The sequence below is a fragment of the Epinephelus lanceolatus genome, chromosome 17, assembly GCF_041903045.1.
Source record: "Epinephelus lanceolatus isolate andai-2023 chromosome 17, ASM4190304v1, whole genome shotgun sequence".
Classification (NCBI taxonomy): domain Eukaryota; kingdom Metazoa; phylum Chordata; class Actinopteri; order Perciformes; family Serranidae; genus Epinephelus; species Epinephelus lanceolatus.
Window position 1 is genome coordinate 23,351,976 of NC_135750.1, and position 25,339 is coordinate 23,377,314.

Sequence of the window (25,339 nt, forward strand, 5' to 3'; positions counted from 1 at the left end):
GAAAAGCAAAACCAACTAAGATAGTGTCTTCGCTCTTCAGTAGAAACCACTATAAATGAAATAAATAATGGGTTACATAAAGTTATGGTTGCAAAATATCACTCAGATTTACTATAATTCAACCAGTTTAAATGTGATGATTTAACCATTAATCTACTGATAGCAGTACTAATGTTTCACCACATTACAGTTACTATTACTGTTAAAAAGGCCAAATTACTATAAATTCCTTAGATGCAATCCTGGAAGTAAGTTAATTTAAAATTTAACATTCATTCTACCTTAATTTTTCATTAATTTGTCATTGTGTAGACACAGATCACCCAAGAAATGGTTAATTTATACTTATGGTACAGCAAAGCCCCCTCCCCTTCTCTGTCAGATTACTCTCACGTAATCAGTGCAATCTCGTTGATTATATCTGGAAAAAAAGTTGTAGACGTGACGGTAAATTAATTTAATGAAAATAAAATTATACTTTAATGTCAGATTGTAATACCGTTAAAAATATAAATACATATAGTTGTTTCGAAAACTTGGGGGCAATTTTGGCCCCCGGAACATGGCTTTTGGGGGCATTCTTGGATAAATTGCGGGCCAAATGGCCCGTGGCCCTTGCTAATTTCTGACACTGCCCTGCACAGTTTTCACAGATTTGAAAGAAAGGTTGTGAACATGTTTATTTCTGCTGTAAAGCATTTTAGCATGAGTGCATATGGAGACTGGCTTTGGGAACCAGCTTAAAGTGGCCAGTAGAGGAAGTGGAATTTTTCGCATGTCTGCATTGGTGTATGTTTTTTCAGTCCCAGAGGTTACCACTTGGCTTTAACCCTCAGAATTTCTTTAAATCAGATCTCTTTTTTTATGTTTTTTTAAAGGTCCCATAGTATGCTGATTTTTAGGTTCATGCTTGTATTTTTGGTCTCTACAAGAACATGTTTACGTGCCTTTATGGTCAAAAAATACTTTATTGTCCTCATATCATCTGTGCTGGAACACCTGTACTCATCTGAATCACTCCATTTTAGTGCCTGTCTCTTTAAGCCCCCTCTTTCTGATTGGTCACAGTCAGAGCGATAGATAAGAACACAAAAAACTTGTTTAAACTAGCTTTAAGTTAAAACTTAAGTTAAAGTTACTTTGACTTTTGTTCTTATCTATCGCTCTGGTTACAGTATAGCACCAATTTTTACCATGAAAAACCACCAATAAAAGCTTCCAAGTCGAAAACTTCACAACTGGACATGTTCCAGCAGGAATATGATCTGAAATCAGGAGGATTTAACAATATCGTTAATAAAAATACATGTTTCACTGATGTTAGCATGCAGCAGTGTAGCTGTCTTGTCTTGAAAGTAGAAAAAAACAGCATCCAGAACGATCTGGAGCCAGACAGGAAATAAGGACAAGCATAATAGGTCCCCTTTAAATCAAAGATAATTCTTAGTAAGAGATGTAGATAGTATTCCTTATAGATCTCTGAGCAAAACTCATTTCAACATTCAAATCTGTAGTACAAGAAAATGCTGAGGCAACAGAAGTGATAAATCTGAGGCTTCTTAGTTCCAGTAGTATACAGTAGATCTGTAAGTTTCACGATAATATAAGTGGAAACCTCTTGACTAGCAGCTACAACTCTAAACTTTTGTTCTATGCATCAAGGGTTCTCAAGATGGCGGCTTAAAGAGAGGTCATGTTCAATTGAGCTTGTGTGCCATTACACTATCTTTCTACATTATAACCTACAAACAGACTATTTCCTTGACTTGAACAATTCCTAAACATGTGGTGAGTGTTAATAACTGCTTTCTGAGGCAGTCGGACAACATGTTGCACAGAAGAAAGCCAAATTCGACGAGCCGGAGGAGCTTAGCCATCAAGCTAGCGAAGAAACTAACACAGAAGCTGGTGCATTTGCACCGGCACTTCATGCAGCTGTCTCTGAGATTACAGCTAATATTCTATGCATCAAAACCTTCTGCTACCTCCTCCATGTTCAAACCTGTACACACACTTAACAGTTTTCACACTGGTGTACTTGTACACCTGACACAGTTGTGAAAAACAAAACAGAGTTTAATGACACAGTCGTTAAAGAAACAAAAAGAACATTTTCATATACCTGAGATGGATTCAGAGGACAATCAAAGTGGTAAACAGAGATATTATCTATCTATTGTTAACTATTGTTGTTGCATCTCTCTTTTTTGCCTCAGCCTCTCCTCTTGTAACATGATGTCTAGTGCTCTGAGCTGCTTTAGGAAGCCGTGATTGGGCAGAATGCAGCGGCGCTGTTTCACATGTTCAACAGCATCCACCACAGTTAAGCTGCATTTCATCATCAAGTATGCCAAGACCAGAGTCGCTGATCTGCTCCGACCCATCACACAGTGCACCAGCACCTTGTCTAGAACAAAATGAAGATAAATGGATTCATTAGAAACACAGCGAAGCATAACAAGCTTGTCATCCAGTGGATGAGCTTAATTAAAGGTTTAATTTCCTCCAGGACTCACTCTGCGGTTGACTGAGGGCCTCGTGGATGAATTGGGTTGCAGGGCAGAAGTACTGGGAGATGTTGAAGGTGGGTTTGTCATCAGCCTCCACACCAAAGTACTGGATGTCCATGTCCGTGTAGTAATCAGCACCAGTCAGTACATTATTAAACTTTCCCTCCGCTGCATTGAGGACATGTGTAATACCCAGCTCCCTCAGGCCAGGCCGCTCCAGAGCTGTTTTCCTGTTTCCATGTGACACACAGACTCAGTGCAAAGCTGTCATTTCAACCATGAAACCATCTGTGTTCATTTACTCACTCATCCCCGATGTAGATATTGGGCCAGACCTGGTTGACATGGGCGTACTGAGCCCCGGTGCCGGACCAGAACAGCTGCTCCAGGTCTAATGTTCCCGGTGTGATGTAGTCACTGTCCGGGTCCACCTGCACTGCTGCGTACGGGTTCTTGCTTCTGGACTTTGCCACACAGGAAGACATGCTCACCTCTGCTGCCCAGAAAACACATACTGTTTAGATGTAATATTAACCCTTATACACTGGTGATATCTTGAGATACAGTCTTAAAGCTGGGACAGTTAGTCAATTAATTAATTAATCAGTCAAACAACAATAAATCAATCAGCAACTGTTTCGATAACTGATACATCGACAGACTATAACACCTTAAATGTTAACACATGCTGGTTTTCTTCATTTTTCTGTGACAGTAAACTGGATTTCTTTGGCTTTTAGTTGGACAAAAAGGGCACTTGTAGTCAACATAAGCTTTGAGAAATTATTTCAAGCCGTAATCATTATTTTCAGACATTTTATAGATCAAATAATCAAGCAATAAATCAAGAAAATAATTGTCCAATTGGCTGATAATAAAGATTGCAAGCCTATACTGTATGTCCCCGACCTATGGCAGATGTATTGAGGGTGTAGGGAGTCAGTGTTTATCATGTACTTCATTGACTTATCTGCCATTTTAAAATAATTCCTGAATAAATTAATTTTCAGGCCTACATAGATTAATTGATTTAGTGATTTAAACATAACTAAATAATGAAACAAAGCATTCTTTATGCACGTGATTTAAAATTAATTGTTTTTAGATATGTAATCGTAAATCAATGAGAAATTCTGTTTTTGAAAAGGGAATTAAATATGATTGACTAATTTGGTATCACACATGCATTTCCATTCAACACTTCTGTTGTCCCTTATGTGAAGCTCTGAGGTTTTTCTTCGGGTGAAACTTCACTCAGCTGTTTGACATGACTCAAGATTTCCATGAGCAGATGTCGAGTCTTTGTCGCCATGATGAACAAGTTCAAGTGACAGACAGTGAGAGTTACTGCTGAACGCTTTGCCACATCAGTGTAGTCCTGCCACTTAAATGATAATTGATCTGAGTAATAAATAAAATAGATAGCACATGAAGATGGGGAACCAGTTGATAAAACAAAATAAAAATTGTCAAAATGTATTTTACTTTTTCAGAAATCTGTTGTGAAATTTATAAAAGAAAATTCAAGGTATATATAATTTGTTTTTTCTTTTCTTTCTCTCAGTTTACTGCTCATTTTTCAACTAATAAATTGCTAACATTATGCCCAATTACAATGATATTTAGGTCCTCCACTTCTTTCATTCTACACCTGTTTTGTATCTGCTGCACTCCCATGCTCCTTTTAATGCTCTGTAAACTCTTAATATAACACACATCATTCTCAGGTTAAGTGGTTTAGACTACAACAGTGTTGTGATGTTCCAGGATGAACTAAAGCTTGGTATGATCACTTCAGGTGTCTTATCCACTCATGATATGAGCTGTTTACAGTAATGAGGAAAAATACACTGATGGTTTGTTCAGTGTTTGTTCACACTACAGACTGATTGTCATAATAAAGTTCTGTGGTAGAAAGAAATGACTTACCTCTTTCTTCTAACTGTGTAAAGCTTTGAATCTGTTCCTGAGCAGGATCACAGAGCAGCACCTCAACTTTTCCTTAGTAGACATGTGGGAACTGTGTGTGTGTGTGTGTGTGTGTGTGTGTGTGTGTGTGTGTGTGTCAACAGAGACCTCCCTCCACAGTAAGCATGAAGGCAGTAATACAGATCTGGAATGGCAGTTGCTCTCTCGGGCTCTGTGTTTAAGATGATATTTTTAGGCAGCAGGGCTACAGCACCTGACTTCAACAACGTGACAAACACACATACACAGACACACACAAACACACACAGATCTTTTCTTACAGCCTCCATAATGTAATCTGAGTCCTCAAATGTGACTGTGATTACTTTGCTTTAGCCTGTACGGTAAAGAGAGACACTGTGTCATGAGAAACAAAGCCAGGAAACGAAAAGAAGTTCAGTCAGAGTGGCATGTTGCATTGCCGTCATTATAAGAATGTCACCAATGTGTGGACAGGTGTGGGGAGAGTTATTTCTGGGGACATAAAATTCAAAGCATTCAGGTGTTACATTGGGCCAGAGACTGAGACTTCTTGTGACAAATGACACATATTTCTATTCATCAGGTTTGATTGTTATACAGAAAATGTGGATTCAAACAGAGCAGGTGCCTGACAAGTGTGAAAGCGTCATGCTCTGTCATGATGTGTCAGCATGGTCCTCCTCTGTGGTCTGTCTACTCTGAGGACTGAGGCTCAGCTCCAGCTGTCTCAGCTGCTCCAGAAATCCAGAGTTGGGTCCAATGTCTCTGTTCAGACGTACAGCGATGATGGCCTCCGCTAACGACAGGCCCTGGCAGAGCACCAGATAGGCGAGAACCAGCGCTCCAGAGCGGCTGACACCCATGGCACAATGCACAAACACCTTCCCTGGAAAATACATGGATTGGAGTATTTGAAAACACTTAAACAAAATATTTTGTCACATTTGTCATCAGACTTGTCAAAGTAGGAAAAACACAGGTGTTACTAACAACATTTAAGGATCAGTTCACCCAAAAATCTAAATGAATACCTGTAGTGCTATTTATCAGTCTGGATTGTTTTGGTGTGAGTTGCTGTGTGTTGGAAATATCAGCTGTAGAGATGTTTGCCTTCTCTGGAATATAATTCAACTAGATGGCGCTCGGCTCATGGTGCTCAAAGAGCCAAAGTCTCTGTGCAGAAGGAAGCCTGCATCTAATGCTAGCTCATACAGCACCACTGAGCGAGCTTACATTACAAGCTCAGCAGAAGAGGGCGACATTAATGTTTACATCCCACACTGTCACAAGCACAAACCTCTCGTCCATGATCAGATGCACACTTTTTTTCTGCACAGTGATACAGTTGCTGGGTGTAGTTCAGTAGAAAGAAAATAGTTCCTACATGAAGCTGCTCACAACAAGGTCTGTGGATTATCTGTAGTAACTGGGTCATGATTTCTGGAGAGAGACATTGCTCAAAACAATCTAGACTGAAAAAAACAGTACCACAGGTGAGAGGAAAAATATGTATTTTTGGTTTGAGGGCAAGCCGTCCCTTTTAAGATGGCTCTGTTCCAGTGTCCCAGTAAACCATGACAGTGTGATGATCATCTGAAACTGAAGCAGCTGAATGGATTTCAACCATCATTAATTAGGCTATTTTTATAATATTTACACCAGTGCATCTCCTACCATTCCATGTCAAAATGTTTTTTGCTGGTTTTCATTTGAAATTCCTATTTATTTCTTATGTGATTATTCATTTGCTTGTATTTTCATTTGGTTTTTCCATAAATTTGAGATTTAAAAAACCAGTTGGCAGAAAATATGTTAAATCAACAGGAGTGCATGAGGGAGCAGAATTTTATTTATTTAGTTTTTTTAAAGAAAGACGATCTAATGTCTTTAAAGGTCCAGTGTGTAGGATTAAGTGTCATCTAGTGGTGAGGATGCAGAATTGAAACCTTTCCCATGTGCCAAGCATGTAGAACTATGGTGGTCAATGCAAAAACGGGAAAACAAAAATGGCCCTATCTTGAGCCAGTGTTTAATTTGTCCACTGTACTGCAGAATTAACATGGCTGACTCCACAGAAAAGTACCTGCTCCGTATGTAGATATCAACAGCTGATTCTAAGGTAACGAAAATTGCAATTGCAATTTTTTTTCAGGTGTTATAAACTAATGAAAACATAGTTATGAATATTACTATATCCACCAACTGATGCCCCTAAATCCCACACACTGGACCTTTCAAATAAAGATGAGTAGAGTTAAGGTAGTAGGTGTTGTGATTGCTCTCACTAATCCGTGCAGATAAAAGCTCTCAATAGATAACATTCAATATAGAGAGAATGAAAGATGCTTAGTAATGAATGGTTTAACATCAGTTGTGCATGGGCTTCTCTGTGATTCCCTAACATGTTTAAATATGTTAGTAGACCCACATTTGAAGCAGGAACTCTGCTTGTTCATATTATGACTAAGCTCCCGCCGTCGTATTTGCACACTGACCATTTTTCTTCAGAGCACTGTCTATGAACTGTGCAGCAGAGCTGAAAAAAGGTCGGAGGTTGAACTCCGGATGGTCTGCAGCTTCAACGCCATGATATTCCACTTCGAGGTCACTGTAGAACTGCTGACCTGTGTTGATCCGGTGTCGACCCGCTGCAGCATTCAGTATGTGAGTTACACCCAGAGACGAAAGTGTGTTTTTGTCTCGGGCCACAGACCTGCAGACACACACTACACTCATTGACAGATCTTTTTACAACATTTCAAGCTGCTGGTGATTTTTCTACTCACTCATCTCCAATGTACAGGTTCGCCCAGACTTGATTGACGGGTGCCACTGGCTTCCTGTTGGTCCAGAGGATTTGCCTCAGCTCTGTCAGAGATGGTGTTTCCTCCTGGGAGTGACCTCTGTGTAGCAATAAAGATGTGTGTGTGTCTGTGTGCATATGTGTGTGTGCATATGTTATGGCTTTGTGTGTGTCTTTGTGTGTCTTTACAGTGTTTGGGCCTGTCGGCGCCTCCTCCGCTCCCTCTCCAGGCTCATGTCGAGGCTGCGGAGCTGAAACAGGAAGCCTGGGTTGGGACAGATGTCTCTGTGAGGCTTTACCGCGGCCACTGCCTCCTGCAGCCTCAGGCCCTCAACAATCATCAGGTAGGCCAGCACCAATGTTGCAGAGCGACTCACACCCATCAGACAGTGGACAAATACCCGTCCTGGGACAAGGACATTCACTGTTACCATCAGCACCAGATATGCAGCAAAATACTCACTTTATTAGGTACACCTGCACAATCAAATGCAGTCCAATACATCAACAGTGCCATAACATTTATCTTAACAAAACTTAAACCCCTCAGTCTGTGTTGACATTGTCATAAATGTGGGCTGATTATAACCTCAATGACATAGCAGCAAGACACACAGACTTGTGCTGTTGTTTTGCATCTTTTCATAGTGGTAATGCTACTCTGTGTTTTTGTGTCTCTTTGTGGTCATGTTGAGTCTCTTTGTAACTGTTTTGTGTCACTTTGCAGTTAATGCATCTCTCCACGGTTTTGTGTCTTTTTGTAGTTGTTTTGTGTCTCTTTAGTTGTTTTGTGCCTTGGGCCATATTGTGTCTCTTTGTAATAATTTTGTGTCTCTTTGCAGTTAATGCATCTCTCCATGGTTTTGTGTCTTTTTGTAGTTGTTTTGTGTCTCTTTAGTTGTTTTGTGCCTCTCTATGGCCATATTGTGTCTCTTTGTAGTAATTTTGTGTCTCTTTGCAGTTATAACGGATCTCTCTGTAGTTTTGTGTCTTATTATAGTTGTTTTGTGTCTCTTTGTTGTCACTGTGTGTCTCTTTGTGTTAATTTTGTGTCTTATTATAGTTGTTTTGTGCCTCTCTATGGCCATATTTTGTCTCTTTGTAGTCATTTTGTGTCTCTTTCTAGTTGTTTTGTGTCTCTGTAGCTGTTTTGTGCCTCTTTGTGGTCATTTTGTGTCTCTTTGTGGTCATTTTGAGTCTTTTTGTTGTCATTTTCTGTCTCTTTGTAGTCATAATGCATTTCTCTGTAGGTTTGTGCCTCTTTGTTGTCATGCTGTGTCTTTTTGTCACCATTTTGATTCTCTTTGTAATTGTTTTGTGTCTCTTTGTGGTTATGGTTGTTTTGCCCGTTTTTAGTTGTTATGAGTCTCTTCGTGTCTCTTTGCAGCTGTTCTGCATCTCTCTACAGTTGTTTTATGTCTGTGGTCATTTTTAGTCTTCGTCTGAGCTGCATGCATCTCTTGGAGTGACATTTTGGAAGTGAAGGCCAAGGGGGTCCCTGACCCTTTGAAGCCTCAAGGCCTTTGCCTGGTAAGAATGTTCAGTAACCCATCCATGGTCATAAACGTGCAATTTCTATGATAAATGTATTATTATTATTTTTTTATCCTCCTTATATAGGTTCATTAGAGAGGCAGAATATTATTAAAACCTCTCAGTATAATACAGTTCAGTACATTATCAGCAATAATGACTGAAATGATTAAAAAAAATCATCATCATAGGCATCATAAAATTAAACCTTATGGCATGACAGTTGCATAGGATTGTATTATATTGTACAGGTGTTCCTAATAAAGTGGCCACTGAGTGTAACTCCACTCACACACACACTAAGATGTAAGTGTGACTGACTTGCCTCCCATGCCCAGTGCGGCTCGGATGTATCGTGCTGTTGGGTAAAAGAAAGGACTAAGGACGAACTCTATTGCATCATCAGCCTCCACCCCATAATAATCCACTGTCATATCTCTGTAGAAACGAGGGCCGGTGTTGACATAGAAAAAGGAGGCAGTGCCAGGGGGTTGGTGAGCAGCGTTTACAATGTGGGTTATGCCCAGACTGTGCAGAGCGGCCTTGTCACGAGCCGCCACCCTGAAACACACACATACATACACACACATTCACTTCTGTGTGAGTAAAGGGTGTATACGTATGTACATGACAGTGTGTGTGAACCTACTCGTTGCCTATGAAAAGGTTAGGCCAGACTTGATTGACATGTCCTGTAGGTCGCCTGTCTTCCAGGAGGAACTCCTGCAGCTCTGCGACAGAAGGAGGTTCATATGGTGGATCCCTAAGAGACATACTGACACACACACACACACACACACACACACACAAGAAGCACATAGGCATTTACTTTGTTAAATTATATATGAGCTCACCGGCCACTGCTGCTTCTCCTAACGATATACCTCCCACTATGACCTTTTCTTAGAGAGCTAATGCATACATTAATCTTCAGTGGTAAAGCCAGAGAGGACAGACTGAGCAAACTAACCTGTTTCCACTCTGAATCCTCCTGTATGAACTCACCTCACTTCAAGGCACAGCTCTTCTCCTGCTGTGCTCGCTCTTACTTCTCTGTTCACACACTCCAGCATATGACTGTTTCCTTTTATAACTCTGTAATCATACACTCATTAGTGAAAAACATCCTACCTAATAAATTTATCAGCAGTTCGAGCTCTTTAAAACACATTTAATCCATTCTGACTACATGCCTGTGTTCACATTCTTATGGACAACAATGTGGCATTATCCTGTGACCTCTGACATTAGCTCACTTGCTCAGTTTCCATGACTGTTATGTAACACACCGCTATGTTGGAGAGTAACGCCAGCTGCTCTGCTTCTGTAAGTAATACGATCCAGGCTGTAAATAACATTCAACAGTGACGTGTTAACTTTCACTGCATTTGTTGGATTTACATCATGCTGAATTATTTACCATGAATCAGAAATGTAGGTTATGTTTATTGCATTTTGTAACAGGAAGAAATTATGGCTTTGAGTATACAGTACATGAATAAGTGTTTTTGATCAGACAAGACACGTCTTAAACAAACTCTCTGGTTAAAGGAATTATTAAAGAATGACAAGACATCTTATTGCTCTGTTTGGTCAAAAGGTGTATTGATAATAGTTTAAAACATATTTTAAACATATTTTTGTCTTTAATATTTATTTCGTAACACTCATTTTATATCCATCCAGTCAGGATACTTCCATTAAATACAATAAAACATCTTTATTGTATATTCACAACAAGTCATGAAGCTGTATTTACAGAGCCTGTGGACACGCCTGACACCACCGACAGGTAGCATTTGAATACATTTTGAATATGAAAAACCGCAGAGAAACATATTTACAATATTTCACAACACATGACCATTGCAGAAGGTAAACTTGTGCATAAAAAGTAGACAACCTAATAAAAAACGATGGAATTTAAATGGTCACCATCAAACTCACACCTCTAGCTACATCATACTCATTCTGACTCTTTAAAGATATACTGATGAGAGTGGAGTGTGACACGTGGAAATAGAGAGAGAGGTCTTGAGGTGACGAATGGCTAATGTGACGAAGGAGTTTGGGGGGGGTGAAAAAAGAGGTGGAGGGTTGTCAGAGAAGAGGACACAATCTCCGTCTGAGTGTCAGCTGTTCATCCAGCTTGAGGAGGAGTGACAGGAAGTTCCTGTTGGGATAAATGGCTCGTTTTTGGGCGACATGTCTCAGAGCGTCTCTCAGAGGAAGACGCTGCCGCAGCATCAGATAAGCCAGGACCAAAGTGGCCGATCGACTCACACCCATGATGCAGTGCACCAGCACTTTGCCTATAGAGCAGGACAGAGAAGGAGAAAGGAAATAGAGAAAATGTTAAACAGCTAATATATAAACTTAAATCCCCCCCTCCCCCTCCACACACACACACACACAGCTTTTCTAAATAAATTGTTGTACATGTCGCAATGTTTAAGGCTGTTTTCGTGCATTGACATTGTGGGCGAAAGTCAAAGTTGTGATGCTGTCTTAGAAATGGAACCTTTAATTATGAGAATTTAATGTTTCCCACAGAATAACAGTCCATTTGTGAACGTAGGGGAACCGGGGGTGGGTGGGGCAGCAGCTGATAGCCGACAATCAGCTGTTGCAGTCATCGGACACAACTGTGAAGGACTGTCTCCGTGAGCTGCTCTCTTTTCACATTAGCATGAGGTAACACAGAAGCAGGAGCTGCAATCTGACGTAGAGCCATTAAATAGTACCAACAATCTCACACTGACATTGAATGGCTCATCTCTGTCGTTAAATCCATTAATAACCATTGGGTAACATTAGCAGTGTGATGCTAACATTCAGCCCTCTTTGTGTGACTTTTCCCAAGTGTTGAGATCACATTCCTGCAGTAGTAGTCTCACAATAAACAGAGAGACAGAGAGGACAGGGCAAGGAGGCACTGAGTGAATCAATACGCTGCATGCAGCTCCACAATGAAATGAGATTTCACCCTTTTTAAATAGTCAAATTTGTGAAGAGTGGAAGAAATTGCAATGTCTCACAGAATTCCCTGGAATTGGCTGAATTTGTGTTAATTGTTGTGATCGCAACATCTTGGAGGGTCTGCCTGATAAAAACGTGAAAGTAGGAGAGGACTTATATTTGGATGAACTGTTAGAATGTGACTCAGTAATGCAACAATGCCTCCAGTGAAGTAAGTGGTGACAGTATGCATCCATAAAAGCAACTATGTTCGGTTGAATCAGGAAGTAGCATGACATTTTCAGAAAACTGATGCAGAAAATTTTTTGAGGAAGGTTCCCCTGACCCCCATGTGCTGAAAAATAAAATCTACCCCCACACATTCATATATCGTACCATCTTTGTTCTTCAGGGCTTTATGTATGAAGTCAGCTGCAGGTTTGACGTACTGACTGAGGTCAAAGCGCTCTGAATCTTCTGCTGGGATGCCAAAGTAGACACAGGTGTTCCCATAAAAACTCTGGTCACCAATGCTGCCCTGCTTGGAGTGTGCTGCATTCAGGACATGTGTGACGCCAAGCTTATGTAATGTCTTTCTATTCTGTGCCACGGCCCTGGAAAACACACACACAAAGAGATGAACGACAGGAATAAAGAAGAAATATGTGAAACAGAATCATGGAATGATGTTAAGATGCAGATATGCAGGTTCTGTACTTTAACAAGCTGTTAAAACTGATCAGTTTTTGTCGTGCAGAGCTCATGAAGGTCTCTGCAACAGACTACAAACACAAGACACTCACACGTTTCCTATGTACAGGTTGGGCCAGACTTCATCCACTGGTGTGAGCTCCAGTGTGCAGGAATCCAAGATGAGCTCTAGTTCTTTAATGAGCACCAGGTCCTGTGGCTGGCTGCTCCCTGACATTCTCCTCAAACACAGAGTGCTCGTCCAACAGACTGTGTCCACCGTCCCTTCACCTCCAGAGTCTGCAGCTCAGTGAGAGACGAGGGCAGGTGGTGGTTTGAATGCCGCTCTCCTCCAAAATTAGCTCTCTGTGTACAGTGAGTTCTCTCTGACTGGATGGAGAGTTATTTAATGTTGCTGTTGCATTGATTGGTCTGTTCACTGATGCAAAGGTCCAGCGGGAAAAGACAGGGACGGTCTCTGTCACCATTGAGGTCACATAGGGAGAGGACAAGAAGGGAGGGGAGGGCTGAACACAGCCGAAGTGTATAGTGTATACATACAGTACATGGTACAAATGGAGACAGTCTTGCATGGTGTGAATGAGGACATTGACATCTGCAGACTAAGCGAGGACAGTTCAATGGATTTATTGCGTAGAGTATCTCCTCCCTTTGTTTTACTTTGACTCATTCATCCTTTTGTCCTGCAGTTTTCTGTCCAGGGCTATAAGCTGTCGCAGGAAGCCTCTGTTTGGGAAAATCCAGCGTTTCTGTTGCACGCAGCGTACAGAGGACAAAAGACTGAGGTGGTGATCAATCATCAGGTAGGCTAGGACCAACGCAGCTGAGCGACTCACGCCCACAGCACAGTGCACAAACACCTTTCCTGGACATGATAAGACACAAAGACACTGAAAATACCCAACAGTAGCTGTTTTGTCACCTCTAAAAACACGTGTACAGTACCTCCTGATGTCAAAGCCTGGTGGATGAACTCAGCAGCAGGGTAGAAAAAAGGTGAAAGGTCAAATGTTGGCAGGTCGTTGGCTGGGACGCCGTAGTATTTCACCGTGGTTCCATAAAAGTCATCACTGCCCTTACAGCACAGTTTCCCATGCGATGCGTTCAGTACGTGAGTGATGCCCAGCTGCCACAGCCCGAGCTTGTCATGAGACATAAACCTGAGACATATACCACATTTGATACACAATTCAGACACATGTAGATGAACGTAAATTAACCACAGGATACTCACATGTCCCCCAGATACAGGTTGGGCCACACCTCATCTCCGTGGCGACAGGAGCTTGTAGCTGAATATAAAACCTCTTCCAGCTCCTGGAGAGATGGGATCTTCTCCCTCGTCCTTTTTGAATCCTCTGTGGCACATGTGCACTTTTCCTCCTCTCCTGGGTCTGTGTCCCTGACGACTGTCTGCGCAGAGTCTTGTGTATCACACCTCACCTCAGAGACTGGTTTCATGTCTGTCATTTCTAAGTTTATAGGGCATAAACTACTCTGTTATTCCCCTAAAACCAAATCACGCTGCTGCCTGTTGACTTTGCTGTGGCTGCTGCAGCCTCTGACTGTCAATAACAGGTGGTGCAGATTGGCACAGACTCAGTCAAACTCTCACTCATGGAGATGTGTTTATATTCACATTACTGCTTTGATATCCACTGCTTGTTGGGGTTTTCCCCATGTTCACAGGTGTAGATTTCAGGGACATGCCCCCTCCAATATTTAAGTCATGTGTATCTGTCCCCTCCAACAAAAGCGTGAAAGTAGCAGAGGACTTTTATTGTGACATTCACACCATGAACTGATGCAAAAAAATCACCAGAAGTGCATAAAATTAAATGTTTGATGTTCATAATTTTCTCAATTATCTTACAGAGAATCCCCATATTCCCCCAAAGGAAACATACATTGATCATTTGAGCATGGGCAAAAACATTGTGGAATCTTCTTATTAAAAGTCCAGTGTGGAGGATTTAGTGGCATCTAGTAAGCTGAAACTTCTCCCGTGTGCCAGACACGTAGGAGAACTATGGTGTACATGAACACGCGAATGGTCCTATCTAGACCCAGTGTTTGATTTGTCCATTCTGTTTTACTGTAGAACAACACAGCAGACTCCATAGAAGAGGACTGTGGATGCATAAAGAGAACTGGAGTCAGCACTGAAGTCAAGATCCAGTTCTTTCCTATAAAAGTTGCTGAGTGACGCATGAAGCCAAAAACATCTAACTGCTGCGTACCAAGATGATCGCATCTGCATCTGCATCAGCATCAGCATCAGCCAGGTGGGCTACCTCCATCTTAGCTGTCTACTAACTTAAATGGGGTAAATCAATTTAATGAAGTCCTCTAGACTGTCCAAATGTTAATGGGCTGAACAGATCAAATCTTGATAATGCAATGAGTTATTTCCCGGAGGTTGTGATGGTCAAATCATTGTATTACAGATTTCACAATCTAAGTCTATGGGGAAAAGTCTTTTTGGGCTCAATAGCATTACCAAAAGTTGGGTTTAAAGCCTTGCACACTTCCTGGGGGCCTGAAAAGGGCCCATGCAAGAACATTAAAAAGTAAATGGACCTATCTAGAGCAAGTGCTTGGTTTGTCTGATCTGGGCTACTGTAGAAACATGGCAGTGCAGCATGGGGATCTCCATAGAGGAGGACTCACTCCCTATGTAGATATAAACAGCTCATTCTGAGGTAAAGAAAACACCTGCCAACTGTGCCCCTAAATCCTACACACTGGACCTTCAGTGTGTCACAGTAAGATGATATCAAGCTGGTGAACACAGGACCTTGGTGACATTGATACGCTCCCCTGCCTGTGCCTGTGCTGTCAGGTCTAAACCAAATACTGCATGAAATTCAATTTTTTTTATATATATATAGGGAGCCTGTAAACAGATCCTAGTTTTACCTGAACACGGCCAGCAGATGTCAGTGTGCTTTTACAAGCAGCCCTGCAGGAGCCCACCAGCTCTTCTTTAATACTGTTGTTTATTGTTGTCTCTTCCTGGTTGGTGTTGCCTAGTTGTCACAGAAGCATGTTGGCCATGAAATACTCCAGACACACATCTGATCTCTACCTTCTGCCAGCACAGTGACAGTGGACTTATGGTAAGAGAGGCAGCAACTGTTTAATATTGTCTGTAAAGTAAGTTTGACACTACTAAATGTACTTCATGTGACTGTTTTGTTCTCATTTCAACACACACCCTTCTACTTTTGTTTATGTGAGGAAAACACTGTTTAATTTGTTCCATGCTGCCATAAAATATGATTTAATTGCTCTCAGTTGACCTCGTGCTGAAATGTAGCAGTGTGGCGTTGCTTTGTGGTCCTGTGGTGGACAGACTATGAGCCCATTGTCCAAGTGTCTCTCTCTCACACACACACACTGAAGGGCTTTCTCTCTCACAGCTGTGTGTCACAGCTCACTGACTCACTGTAAGCCAGCCAAACAAGCTGACATGGCACTTATGAATCCCCCAAGTAAAGCCTCGGGCAGAGAAGCTGCAGGATGTTGCCAGTAAAATCTCGAGGCCAGTTAAAAATAACTTATTTCTCTCTGAGGGAATGGAGCAGCAGCTACCCAGGTGAGGTGCTTTAGGTTTCAGACATGTAAATATTTAATATTCATCAGCTGACTGTTGTGTATGATCCTTCACTGGCAGTCTGACACCATAGATCTGCATTATCAGCAAGCTTTGATAGGTGCGATGGTGACTGGGAGGTTATTGGCAAAATCTGACCTCCTGCTATTGTTGAAAGAGGATGTTGATGTCAGTGATGTGATGTCATATTAGGTGTGACTGTGAGTCTCCTTACGAGATTGGATAATGTGGGAAACTCTCATTGATTGTGAGACTTAAATGAATTCATGTAATGTACAGGAAAACCTGTTTCACTGTGTCACAGCCTTTTAAGACTAGAACATGATGTTTAATCTGTATGATAATATGATACTGTTGAAATTTTCAGCTGATATTTTTGATCTTGTGTCAACACACTGACAACATTTTGAATAGAGCTTAAACCATTCATTGATTTTTCTTAGATGGTATCAGATTTTGTAGTATGAGGATTAGGGTTGCAACTAACAGTTATTGACTTTATTAAATTGTAGTTTGTTGTTTTTTAAGTCAGAAAAAAGTGCAAAAAATTTCACCAGTTTCCTGGCCCAAGGTGGTGTATTTAGATATTCAGTTTCCTACAATGTAAGACAACAAAAAGCAGCAAATTCTCAAATTAAAAAAGATAAAACTGTAAAAATATATCATGTTTTGCTCAAATAAATTAATGGATGATGAGAATATATGGATATATTTTTGTTCATCTCCTTACTTATTAATCTAATAACTGTTTCAGCTATAGTGAGGATTAGCTGCTTTTCTTGTTTTACATTCCAGTAAACTGAATATTTAGGATTTAGGACTGTTGGGCAAAAATAATGCAATTGTGCCTTCATGTATGAGCATTTATTGATTTCTCAGCATACTAGTATTCTTTAGTAAGTTTATTATCTCCCTACAGACCTGGTGCTGTCCCATGGATTTCTATAAGTCTATCTCCACCAGTGTGATGAATTAAAAAGATCCTGTAACTCATTATGATAAGAAACTTTCTCAAAATAATGAGTTGGTATTTCAGTACACTAACAATACTAAATCGTTATTTTTGAGAAAGTTTCTCATTTTTTTGAGATACCAACTAATTATTTTGAGGTCAAGTAATTATTTTAAGGAAGTTTTTTCATTGTAATCACTTACAGGATCTTTATTTTTCACACTGGTTGAAATGGTCATTCATTGCTGATAACCGAAAGCTGCTGACTTGGTAATTTCAAGTCTGTATCTGCCGTCCAGTCAGCACGTAGACTATCTCTCACGTTTAGTAGTCAACAGTCGTGTTGATTGAGCCCTGCAGACCTTTGGAGCAGTTGGGAGGCGAGGGCGAGCAGCGTTGTGGTGAGCTTATCAGTGGGTCAAAGAGCAAAGACAAGAAAAAGACAGAGCAAAGAGGAGAGTTTCATCAGTCTGTCTGTGGGAGAGGAGCTTACTTACCCTGCTTGTTTTGTGGATGGTTAGTGACTCACTGCTTTTTTATTATCATGAAATGACAGCTGTGGAACAGAGAGGATGTTCACACTCAAGTCAGGTTGAATTCTGTTTGTTTGCTTTGGTTTGACACATACTGTAAAACGCAGAATAGAAAAGAAGACACTTCACTGTCTATTTTTTGCATGCAAAGGGCAGAAATTTGTCTTTGATTTGCATGTGCAAATCTGCTACAGAAAAGGGAACATTAAACAAATCATAACATCCAGACAGGACGCATTAAAACACATTTACATAAAAACACAACACAGGCCTGTTTTATGTGGATCAGAGTGTCAGTGTGCAGAACTACACTGTACACTACTGCTCTGCTGTACGGACCTGAACACAGGTGATGGAACAGAACTGAGCAGCCGGCAGTTTGTAGGTGCTGGCTCATGTGGAGTAAGAGCACATACAAGCTGCTGCACAGCAGATCACCTGTACAATGACCTCCCAATCAGTCATAGTGTAACATATCTGCCACATGCATTCTTCCACAGTGTGTATTAGTGACTGTATTATAGTGCTTCAGGTAATGTGAGGAATTGCTGCTTCTCTTTTTTATATCATTTAAGATGGCAACTAAAATTTGTTTTCATTATCTGTCAATCAGTGTATGAAATGTAAGAAAATTGTAAAAAATGTTCCCAGAGCGATGTCTTCAATTTACATATTTTGTCTGACTAACAGTCCAGAACCCAAAGAAACACAGTTTAACAGGACATAAAATAGAAAAGCAGAAAATCCTCACAATTTAGAAGCTTGAACAAGAGACTGGAGTTTTTGCTGAAAAAATAACAAACTAAAATGAGTACTTGAGTATCAACATACTTGCAAGGCAAATTTCCTAATGACTGACTACAGTCAATCAATGGACTAATCCTTTCAGCTCTAATATTGTAGGTTTGATATCTTTTGGATGAAAGGCTGGTTTGGATTTGAAATTTTGATGGGCATTTTGACATTTGACGTACTAAATGGTTGCCATTCAATTAGTTAGAAAAATAACTGTCAGTCCAATCAGTAATGAAAATACTCATTAGTTGCAACCTGTGAACAAAATAATTCAAATCCTTTGTAGAAATTTGCTGTTGTTTAGTGGTGTACTTGTACACAGTAGATTGATCTTGAGGACACACAGAGTGGCTCGGACTGTCTAGGTCAGGGGTAGGCAACCTTTGGCTCCTGACGCTGCATGTGACTCTTTAGCCCTGCTCTTATGGCTCCAAGTAGCTTTGACAAAAAAAAAAATATGGAAATGAATAACCATCATTTTTTATTTTAATTTATTTTTGTAGGCCTAAATTGATTCTTAATCTTCAATGGTAAAACGTGTAGCCTATACACTGATTAAAACAAATATTTTAACATTTCATCAACTAAAATGTGCGTTAGGCATCTGTGGCCCGGTGCCTTTTCCTCTACAAACATCACTAGCAATGGCTGCAGCAGTCTTGAGTCCTCCTTGCTAGGCTAGCTGTGAATTCCAAATCCAACTTAATCTGACAGATTAATTTGCTTTAATCTGCAACTCTGCAAAGTTAAAGAAACAAATAATCATAAATAGCCCACTGCAGAGTAACTTCCTTATGCTAAAGCAAATGAGGGATGCTCATTTAGATCTATTAAGAATGTTGATAGGCTAAATTCAACTTAAAAGGCTGTGTTACCTTTAATATAAGGCCCAAATATTTTTCTGATTTTGTTTTTCTTTTTTGGCCAAAAATGGCCCTTGGTCTAGGTAATTTTGGAGCTGAAACAATTTGTCATTTAACTGATTAGTTGACTGACAGAAAATTAAACCAAGGTATCTAGATAATCAGTCAGTCATTTGAATTCTTTTTCAAGTGAATAATGCCAGAAGTGTGGTAGATCCTGCTGCTGCAGTTTGAGGATTTGATATGTTTTTTCTCTGTTTTGTATCACCGTAAACTTATTTTTTGATGAAACAAAACATTTGAAGATGTCACATTGGATGCAGGGAAAATTTGGGGTTTTGTTTGCCATTTTTTATGTCTGGCTCATTTAAAATAAAAGAAAGTGTCCATATGTGTCCCAGATCACCTCTGAATGTTGTCTAAGCGATTGGCTTTCAAGATGCATATAAGACACACTGGGTGCATTCACACCTGTACTGTCCACTTATGATGCAATCACCCAAAATAATACCAGGTGTAAACAGGGCCTTACAATGTAGGGCAAGTGGTTGTGATCAAAAGTATGCAAATTAAACAGCAGCCTAATTAGATGGATAAGTGTCAGGCAGTTTTGCATTCAAACAACAGGACTGACTGTGACAAAAACAGTAATGAAATCAAGAGGTGAAAACACAGTGGAGAAGGAAGTGCTAATTACCAATGGTTGTTTTCATCTTCATTAAGCCCATTACTAACACTGAATGTCTGTATCTGCAGTGGCATGGCACCGCCAAAGGACAGTGTGAGTGCCTGGAGCTGTAAGCAGGTGGCCCAGTGGCTGCAGGAAGAAGGTTTTGGAGAGTATGTGGAGTTATTGTGTGCCCAGCACCGCCTGGATGGCCTCAGCCTGCTGGCTCTGACTGAGGCCGATCTGCGCGGGCCTCCACTGGGCCTCACTGTGCTGGGAGACATCAAGAGGCTTACCATAGCCCTCCGCAGGCTTCAGAGACAGAACCAAGCTCAGCTGGAGGAGCTGGGTCTCCAGCCTTCAGACAGTCTCCCAGCTGGGCTCTTGTTGGGTACCGTAGGGGGTGATTGGAGCTGTGACGGAGCTGACAGGAGGTATAATGGAGGTGATCACTTGTGTAATGGGACAGAGCTGCGGCTGAGGAACAGTGACAGATCTGGATGCGGCTTAGGAGCTGCAGTGTGTCATACACACTCCAACGGGAGGTACAGGCAGCAGCACTTGGCTGGCAGACTGGACCCAGAGGTGTGGAAGACAGTCATGAGCTCCATATACGTCTTTTTAGTATTTGGATTCACATCTTTTGTCATGGTCATCGTACATGAGCGTGTCCCGGACATGAGGACGTACCCACCACTGCCTGACATATTCCTGGACAGGTATGGATCCAGTGCATGTTGAGCAGACTCCATAGTTCATGTTCACACTCCCCTGCACTCATATCTAATCTGCATGCTGACACACATTCTTGTACTCTGACAGTGTTCCCAGAATCCCTTGGGCTTTTGCAATGGCTGAAGCCTGTGGCCTCATCCTGTGTTACATGTTCTTGTTGATCCTGCTCCTCCACAAACACAGGTAATCCACTGTTCTAGCTCACTGACACACTGTGTTCTAGTAACATGTGCAAATAGAGCACATCACCACTAAAACACGAGGTGTTAAAAATGCAAATATAAAGATATTGGCCAAGGAATGAATTATGAATGTCTCTATTTCAGGTCCATTCTCTTCAGACGGCTGTGTTCTTTGATGGGGACTGTGTTTTTGCTTCGTTGTTGCACCATGTTTGTCACCTCGCTCTCTGTGCCTGGGCAGCACCTGAAGTGTGCCAGTAAGGTGGGAAGCGCTCATGACATTATGTGCAGATTAGATAAAGTTTGGTTTGGTGTGGCCAGTAATTCTTGTTGCCATTGGCAGTGTTGCAGTTTATTCTTGACTCAGCATTCCCACTATGATAAGCGCCGAACAGCTGCTGCTGAGTTTCACACAGCATGACTGATATAACTGGTGTGTTTTCTTCCTCAGTCATACGGTGATACGTGGGGAAAGATACAAAGGGCGCTACTGATCTGGAGTGGGTTTGGGATGACTCTGACCGGTGTCCAAACATGTGGAGACTACATGTTCAGTGGACACACTGTTGTCATTACAATGCTCAACTTCTTTGTGACTGAATGTGAGTGTCACTATTTTTTTTTTTTTTTGGCTTTTAACTACAGAACGGACAACTTTAGAGTATGTGTGACTCTTGTTAAAGGGACAGTTCACCCTGAAATTAAAAATACATATTTTTCCTCTTAACTGATGTGCTATTTATCAGTCCGGATTGTGCATCAAATTGCCGTCCTCCTCGGCTGAGCTGTAATGTTAGCTCAGTGGTGCAAGGTGAGCTCAATGGTCAATGGGTGTAGTTCAGTAGAAAGAAAAAAGTTCCCACTGTGTATGAAACTGCTCACATCAAGGCCTGTGGATTAGCTTGCATAACCAGGTCATAATTTCTGGAAAGAGACATTGCTGTTGAGGTTTCCAAATATATTTTTTGGCGCTTTGAGCACCACAAGCTGAGTGCCATCTAGTTCTGTTACATGTAAGAGAAGGCAGATATCTCTATGTCTGATATCTCCAACACTCTGCAGCTCACACCAAAACAATCTAAGTTGATAAATAGCACTACAGGTAAGAGGAATTTGTATTTGTGTTTGGGGAGAACTGTCCCTGTAAATGATAAAGCTGATTTTATTATATATTATATTTTAAATTTATATACGATCAACAAATCGATGACAAGATCAAAACCATAAATGCTGTGGTACATTTCTCAGTACCTTCTGACTTCCCTCTTCTGTCTGTGGTTTTCAGCCCCAAGCCCATTAGTTCCTTTGAAGAAATCCTTTTTATATCTCTATGCCAGCGATAAATGGAGCCAGAGGCATTATGTTTTCCACCAATGTCTCTAGAACGGCTTGAGGGACATGTTTAGCACATATGTTTACTTGGACTCACAGATAAAATAGTCAGAATTCAGTGGTCAAAGGTCAAAGGTGACCTCACCAATCATGTGTTAGCCATAACTCAAGAATAAATATGCTAGTTATGCCACATTTTCACACAAATGTTTAATAGGATTAAATGATGAAGTGATAAAATTTTATGTCCAAAAGGTCAAAGGTCAACTGTGACATTATAATGTTCTGCAAAAACACTTCTCTTGAATAATGAATCAATATTATAAGTTAGAATCAGAAGGGGAGACATTTAGTCAGATGCTGATTTGGTGACTAATTTTGGGTGTCCTCCTTGAAACTGTGCTGACTGTATAGATCTTCTGTGCTGCCGAGGGGAAGATGTGGTAAAACATCCACAGACATGAGTGTAAATTGTAAGGTCAACTTGACTTGTTTGTGGAGGCATACAACCGCAAAGCAATAATTCTAGTTTCAAGTTATTTCCATCAACAGCTGGGCATTGTAGTTTTCAGCAAATGTTACTCAAACAAGAGTGAATTTTGTATTTGTTGGGGACTATTTTCTAATGCGGATTAACACACATTTGGCATACTAAGGAGTATTTACAGCCACAGGACAATCAACTCAAACTAAACATGTTCATTGTAATGAAGGAACATGTCGTCCATTTCAACAAGGTGGCTCACTGATGTGTTTTTGATCGACATTGGAGCTCTGTGTCTCTGAGAAATAAACTGTATCAGGCTCTGGATATGTTGGGCACTTTAATTGTACTAAGTTGGTTTTGGTCTTTTCATGGTATTTGTTCACAATAGGGAAAAAAAGAAAGAAATCTATATATTTTCTTTAATGATCTCTTCAATTGCAGACACTCCACGATCCTGGAATCTCATTCACACTATCTCCTGGGTGTTAAACCTGTTCGGGATCTTCTTTATCCTGGCGGCTCATGAGCACTACTCTATCGACGTTTTCATCGCCTTCTACATCACCACTCGCCTCTTCCTCTACTACCACACCTTAGCCAACACTCGTGCCTACCAGCATAGTCGGAGGGCACGCATTTGGTTCCCCATGTTCTCCTTCTTTGAGTGCAATGTGAATGGACCTGTTCCCAACCAGTATCACTGGCCCTTCAACAAACCTGCCTTCATGAAAACTCTGATTGGATAGAGTACGCTTTCTAAGATCTGCAGCTGCAATGTGCATGGACTGTAATATTAAAGCCTGAATGAGAAACTTTTACCTGAGATGCTGCTTCTTATCTTTCAGAGGTTATAAGTTCATTACGTGGGAGGTTTTTTCCCTCATTTGTACAAATGGAGGATTTTTATTTTGAAATATAGTTATTTGCTTTTTTGCTGAAGGTTAGATGTAAAGATTGTTCCCACTCTCATCTATGTCTGTTAAATATGAAACTGAAGGGTGAAGCCAAAGAGGAAGTGCCTTAAACTTGTGTTCTTTCTAATGGCCACTAGAGGGCGACTCCACTGGTTGCAAAAAAAGTCCGATTGTATACAAGTCGACAGGGAAATGAGCCTACTTCACTTGATTTATTACCTCCGTAAACATTCTCCTGATGAGTCTTTGGTCTCAAAGGTTAGTTTCAAGTACAGCATGATGTTTGTTTTGTAAGTTATGGTCCCATTTGGGTGAGGTTATGATACTTTGCTGCCACAGCAGTGTCCTTGAATTCTCAGTCAGATCCAGCCCTTGCTCCACCACAGCTCCACCCTCTTTACCAACATGGTCACTTTTGGCTCCAAAAAAAAAAAAAGATAGTGACAACCAAAATGCCAAACTCTATGATATGAAGCCACAGCGAGCAGATAATTACCATAGCGTATCGTAAAGACTGGTAACTGGGGGGAAACAGCTAGCATGGCTCTTTTTGAAGGTAAAACATTTACTGACAGTACCAGCATCTCAAAAGCTCAGTGATTAACTTTTGTTTAAGCATGTAACCTCAGGTTTATTTGTATTTCATTTGTACAAAAGGGGGAGTTTTTTTTTTCTTTGGACAAAGCCTGGCTAGCTGTTTCCCTCTGTTTGCTGTTTTTATGCTAAGCTAAGCTAATCAGCCGCTGGCGATAAAATCATATTTAGCACACAGACTTGAGAATGTTTCCATGTAAGAGTTAGATGAGAGAGCGAATAAGTGTATTTCCCATTTCTTTATATTTAATTGCACAGCTCAATGTAAAACAAAGAAATGCGGTTCATTATAGGGATGCAGGTGCGAATCGTTTTCTCTGAGATTTATTTGCCTTTGATTGTCACTTTGATCGTTCATGTTCCACATTGGGGGTGTTTAAGGTTCACAGGTGGTTCGGGTCTACAGTAGGAAACTGATGAGGCTGTATGCAGGTTCATACTGTAGTTTTGGGAGTCGTCATGGGCACAGTTTATATATTGTTTTGCTGCAAAGAGATTTGACACCTGTTTGGTACCTACTACCAAAGTTTCTTTTGATGTGCAACAGGAAAGACACTTCCTGTTCTCTACTGACAGAGTTCTGTTTCAGTCACCATTTTTTTTTAATTTACACTTTATAAATTGAACTCTACAGCTTTGTTGTGTTTTATAATCTCACCACTACATTCACAGTTAAACCAAATATCTCAACATTTATTGTAATGTTCAGTGTTGCCAATCAGCCCTCACTATAATTATTTCTTTGTCCTAATTTGATAGTGTTTTTTGTTTGTTTGTTTGTTTTTTTTAACAGATTTTTAATCATGCAACAAGTAGAGAAGTGAATGGAGGTGGATTTTGTTAAAGCTTTATTGTCCAGAATTTTTCTCTGTTGCACAGTACAAAAACTGGCTGTTTGGATAACAATGCTTCAAAAGTATATTGTTTACTTCGTCATAGTTGATCCAAACTATATCTTTTAAATAATTGTTTACAATTTATGGCTTTATTTGCAATGCAAGTAATCTCTCTCTGCCTTTTGGCTCAGCAATAAACGTTTACAGGAAAACTGTTTTTTATATTCTGACTGACTGTTTCCTTGGCTGCTTTTGTTACTAATATGTTTCTTTTTGCATTTGTTGAATAAAGTCAGTTACAAATATTACTAGAAGTCCAGATTATTGTGAGTTAGTAAAAAAAAAAAAAGAACATTCAGTATCAATCA

The 25,339-nt window shown here is 40.5% G+C and overlaps 5 protein-coding genes across 11 annotated transcripts; 1 reads left to right on the forward strand and 4 right to left on the reverse strand.

Moving 5' to 3' along the window:
- Nucleotides 1–838: 838 nt before the first annotated feature.
- LOC117248304 (dual specificity phosphatase 29) lies at nucleotides 839–4,601 on the reverse strand. Of its 2 annotated transcripts, none has more exons than XM_033613267.2 (4): nucleotides 4,440–4,601; nucleotides 2,817–3,006; nucleotides 2,517–2,740; nucleotides 839–2,407 (listed from the first exon to the last, which is right to left on the reverse strand). In XM_033613267.2, the coding sequence occupies exons 2-4, from the start codon at nucleotides 2,993–2,995 to the stop codon at nucleotides 2,184–2,186; spliced, it is 627 nt and encodes a 208-aa protein (XP_033469158.1). In that variant the 5' UTR covers nucleotides 2,996–3,006; nucleotides 4,440–4,601; the 3' UTR covers nucleotides 839–2,183. The 2 variants fall into 2 exon arrangements, with proteins under 2 accessions (XP_033469158.1, XP_033469157.1); XM_033613266.2 differs by having other exon boundaries at nucleotides 2,817–3,003; nucleotides 4,440–4,589.
- Nucleotides 4,602–4,764: 163 nt separating this feature from the next.
- On the reverse strand, nucleotides 4,765–9,888 carry dusp13a (dual specificity phosphatase 13a). 4 transcript variants are annotated; one of them, XM_033613264.2, is made up of 7 exons: nucleotides 9,802–9,887; nucleotides 9,446–9,571; nucleotides 9,122–9,357; nucleotides 7,453–7,669; nucleotides 7,247–7,363; nucleotides 6,956–7,173; nucleotides 4,765–5,346 (listed from the first exon to the last, which is right to left on the reverse strand). In XM_033613264.2, the coding sequence occupies exons 1-7, from the start codon at nucleotides 9,867–9,869 to the stop codon at nucleotides 5,117–5,119; spliced, it is 1,212 nt and encodes a 403-aa protein (XP_033469155.2). In that variant the 5' UTR covers nucleotides 9,870–9,887; the 3' UTR covers nucleotides 4,765–5,116. The 4 variants fall into 4 exon arrangements, with proteins under 4 accessions (XP_033469155.2, XP_033469156.1, XP_078032297.1 ...); XM_033613265.2 differs by having other exon boundaries at nucleotides 4,777–5,346; nucleotides 9,767–9,842; XM_078176171.1 differs by having other exon boundaries at nucleotides 4,787–5,346; nucleotides 7,085–7,173; nucleotides 9,802–9,888.
- A 341-nt stretch (nucleotides 9,889–10,229) lies between these two features.
- Nucleotides 10,230–12,693, reverse strand: LOC117248001 (dual specificity protein phosphatase 13A). The gene is made up of 3 exons (XM_033612711.2): nucleotides 12,558–12,693; nucleotides 12,151–12,368; nucleotides 10,230–11,108 (listed from the first exon to the last, which is right to left on the reverse strand). The coding sequence occupies exons 1-3, from the start codon at nucleotides 12,680–12,682 to the stop codon at nucleotides 10,897–10,899; spliced, it is 555 nt and encodes a 184-aa protein (XP_033468602.1). The 5' UTR covers nucleotides 12,683–12,693; the 3' UTR covers nucleotides 10,230–10,896.
- Nucleotides 12,694–13,121: 428 nt separating this feature from the next.
- LOC117248000 (dual specificity protein phosphatase 13A-like) lies at nucleotides 13,122–14,098 on the reverse strand. Its single transcript, XM_033612710.2, has 3 exons — nucleotides 13,700–14,098; nucleotides 13,411–13,625; nucleotides 13,122–13,330 (listed from the first exon to the last, which is right to left on the reverse strand). Exons 1-3 carry the CDS (start codon nucleotides 13,933–13,935, stop codon nucleotides 13,122–13,124), a joined length of 660 nt encoding a protein of 219 aa, XP_033468601.1. The 5' UTR covers nucleotides 13,936–14,098.
- Nucleotides 14,099–15,471: 1,373 nt separating this feature from the next.
- On the forward strand, nucleotides 15,472–25,279 carry LOC117247866 (sphingomyelin synthase-related protein 1-like). 3 transcript variants are annotated; one of them, XM_033612463.2, is made up of 6 exons: nucleotides 15,472–15,584; nucleotides 19,981–20,610; nucleotides 20,714–20,809; nucleotides 20,953–21,070; nucleotides 21,260–21,410; nucleotides 23,069–25,279. In XM_033612463.2, exons 2-6 carry the CDS (start codon nucleotides 19,985–19,987, stop codon nucleotides 23,371–23,373), a joined length of 1,296 nt encoding a protein of 431 aa, XP_033468354.1. In that variant the 5' UTR covers nucleotides 15,472–15,584; nucleotides 19,981–19,984; the 3' UTR covers nucleotides 23,374–25,279. The 3 variants fall into 3 exon arrangements, with proteins under 3 accessions (XP_033468354.1, XP_033468353.1, XP_033468355.1); XM_033612462.2 differs by lacking the exon at nucleotides 15,472–15,584 and adding an exon at nucleotides 15,781–16,063; XM_033612464.2 differs by lacking the exon at nucleotides 15,472–15,584 and adding an exon at nucleotides 17,376–17,549.
- The last annotated feature ends 60 nt before the right edge of the window (nucleotides 25,280–25,339 follow it).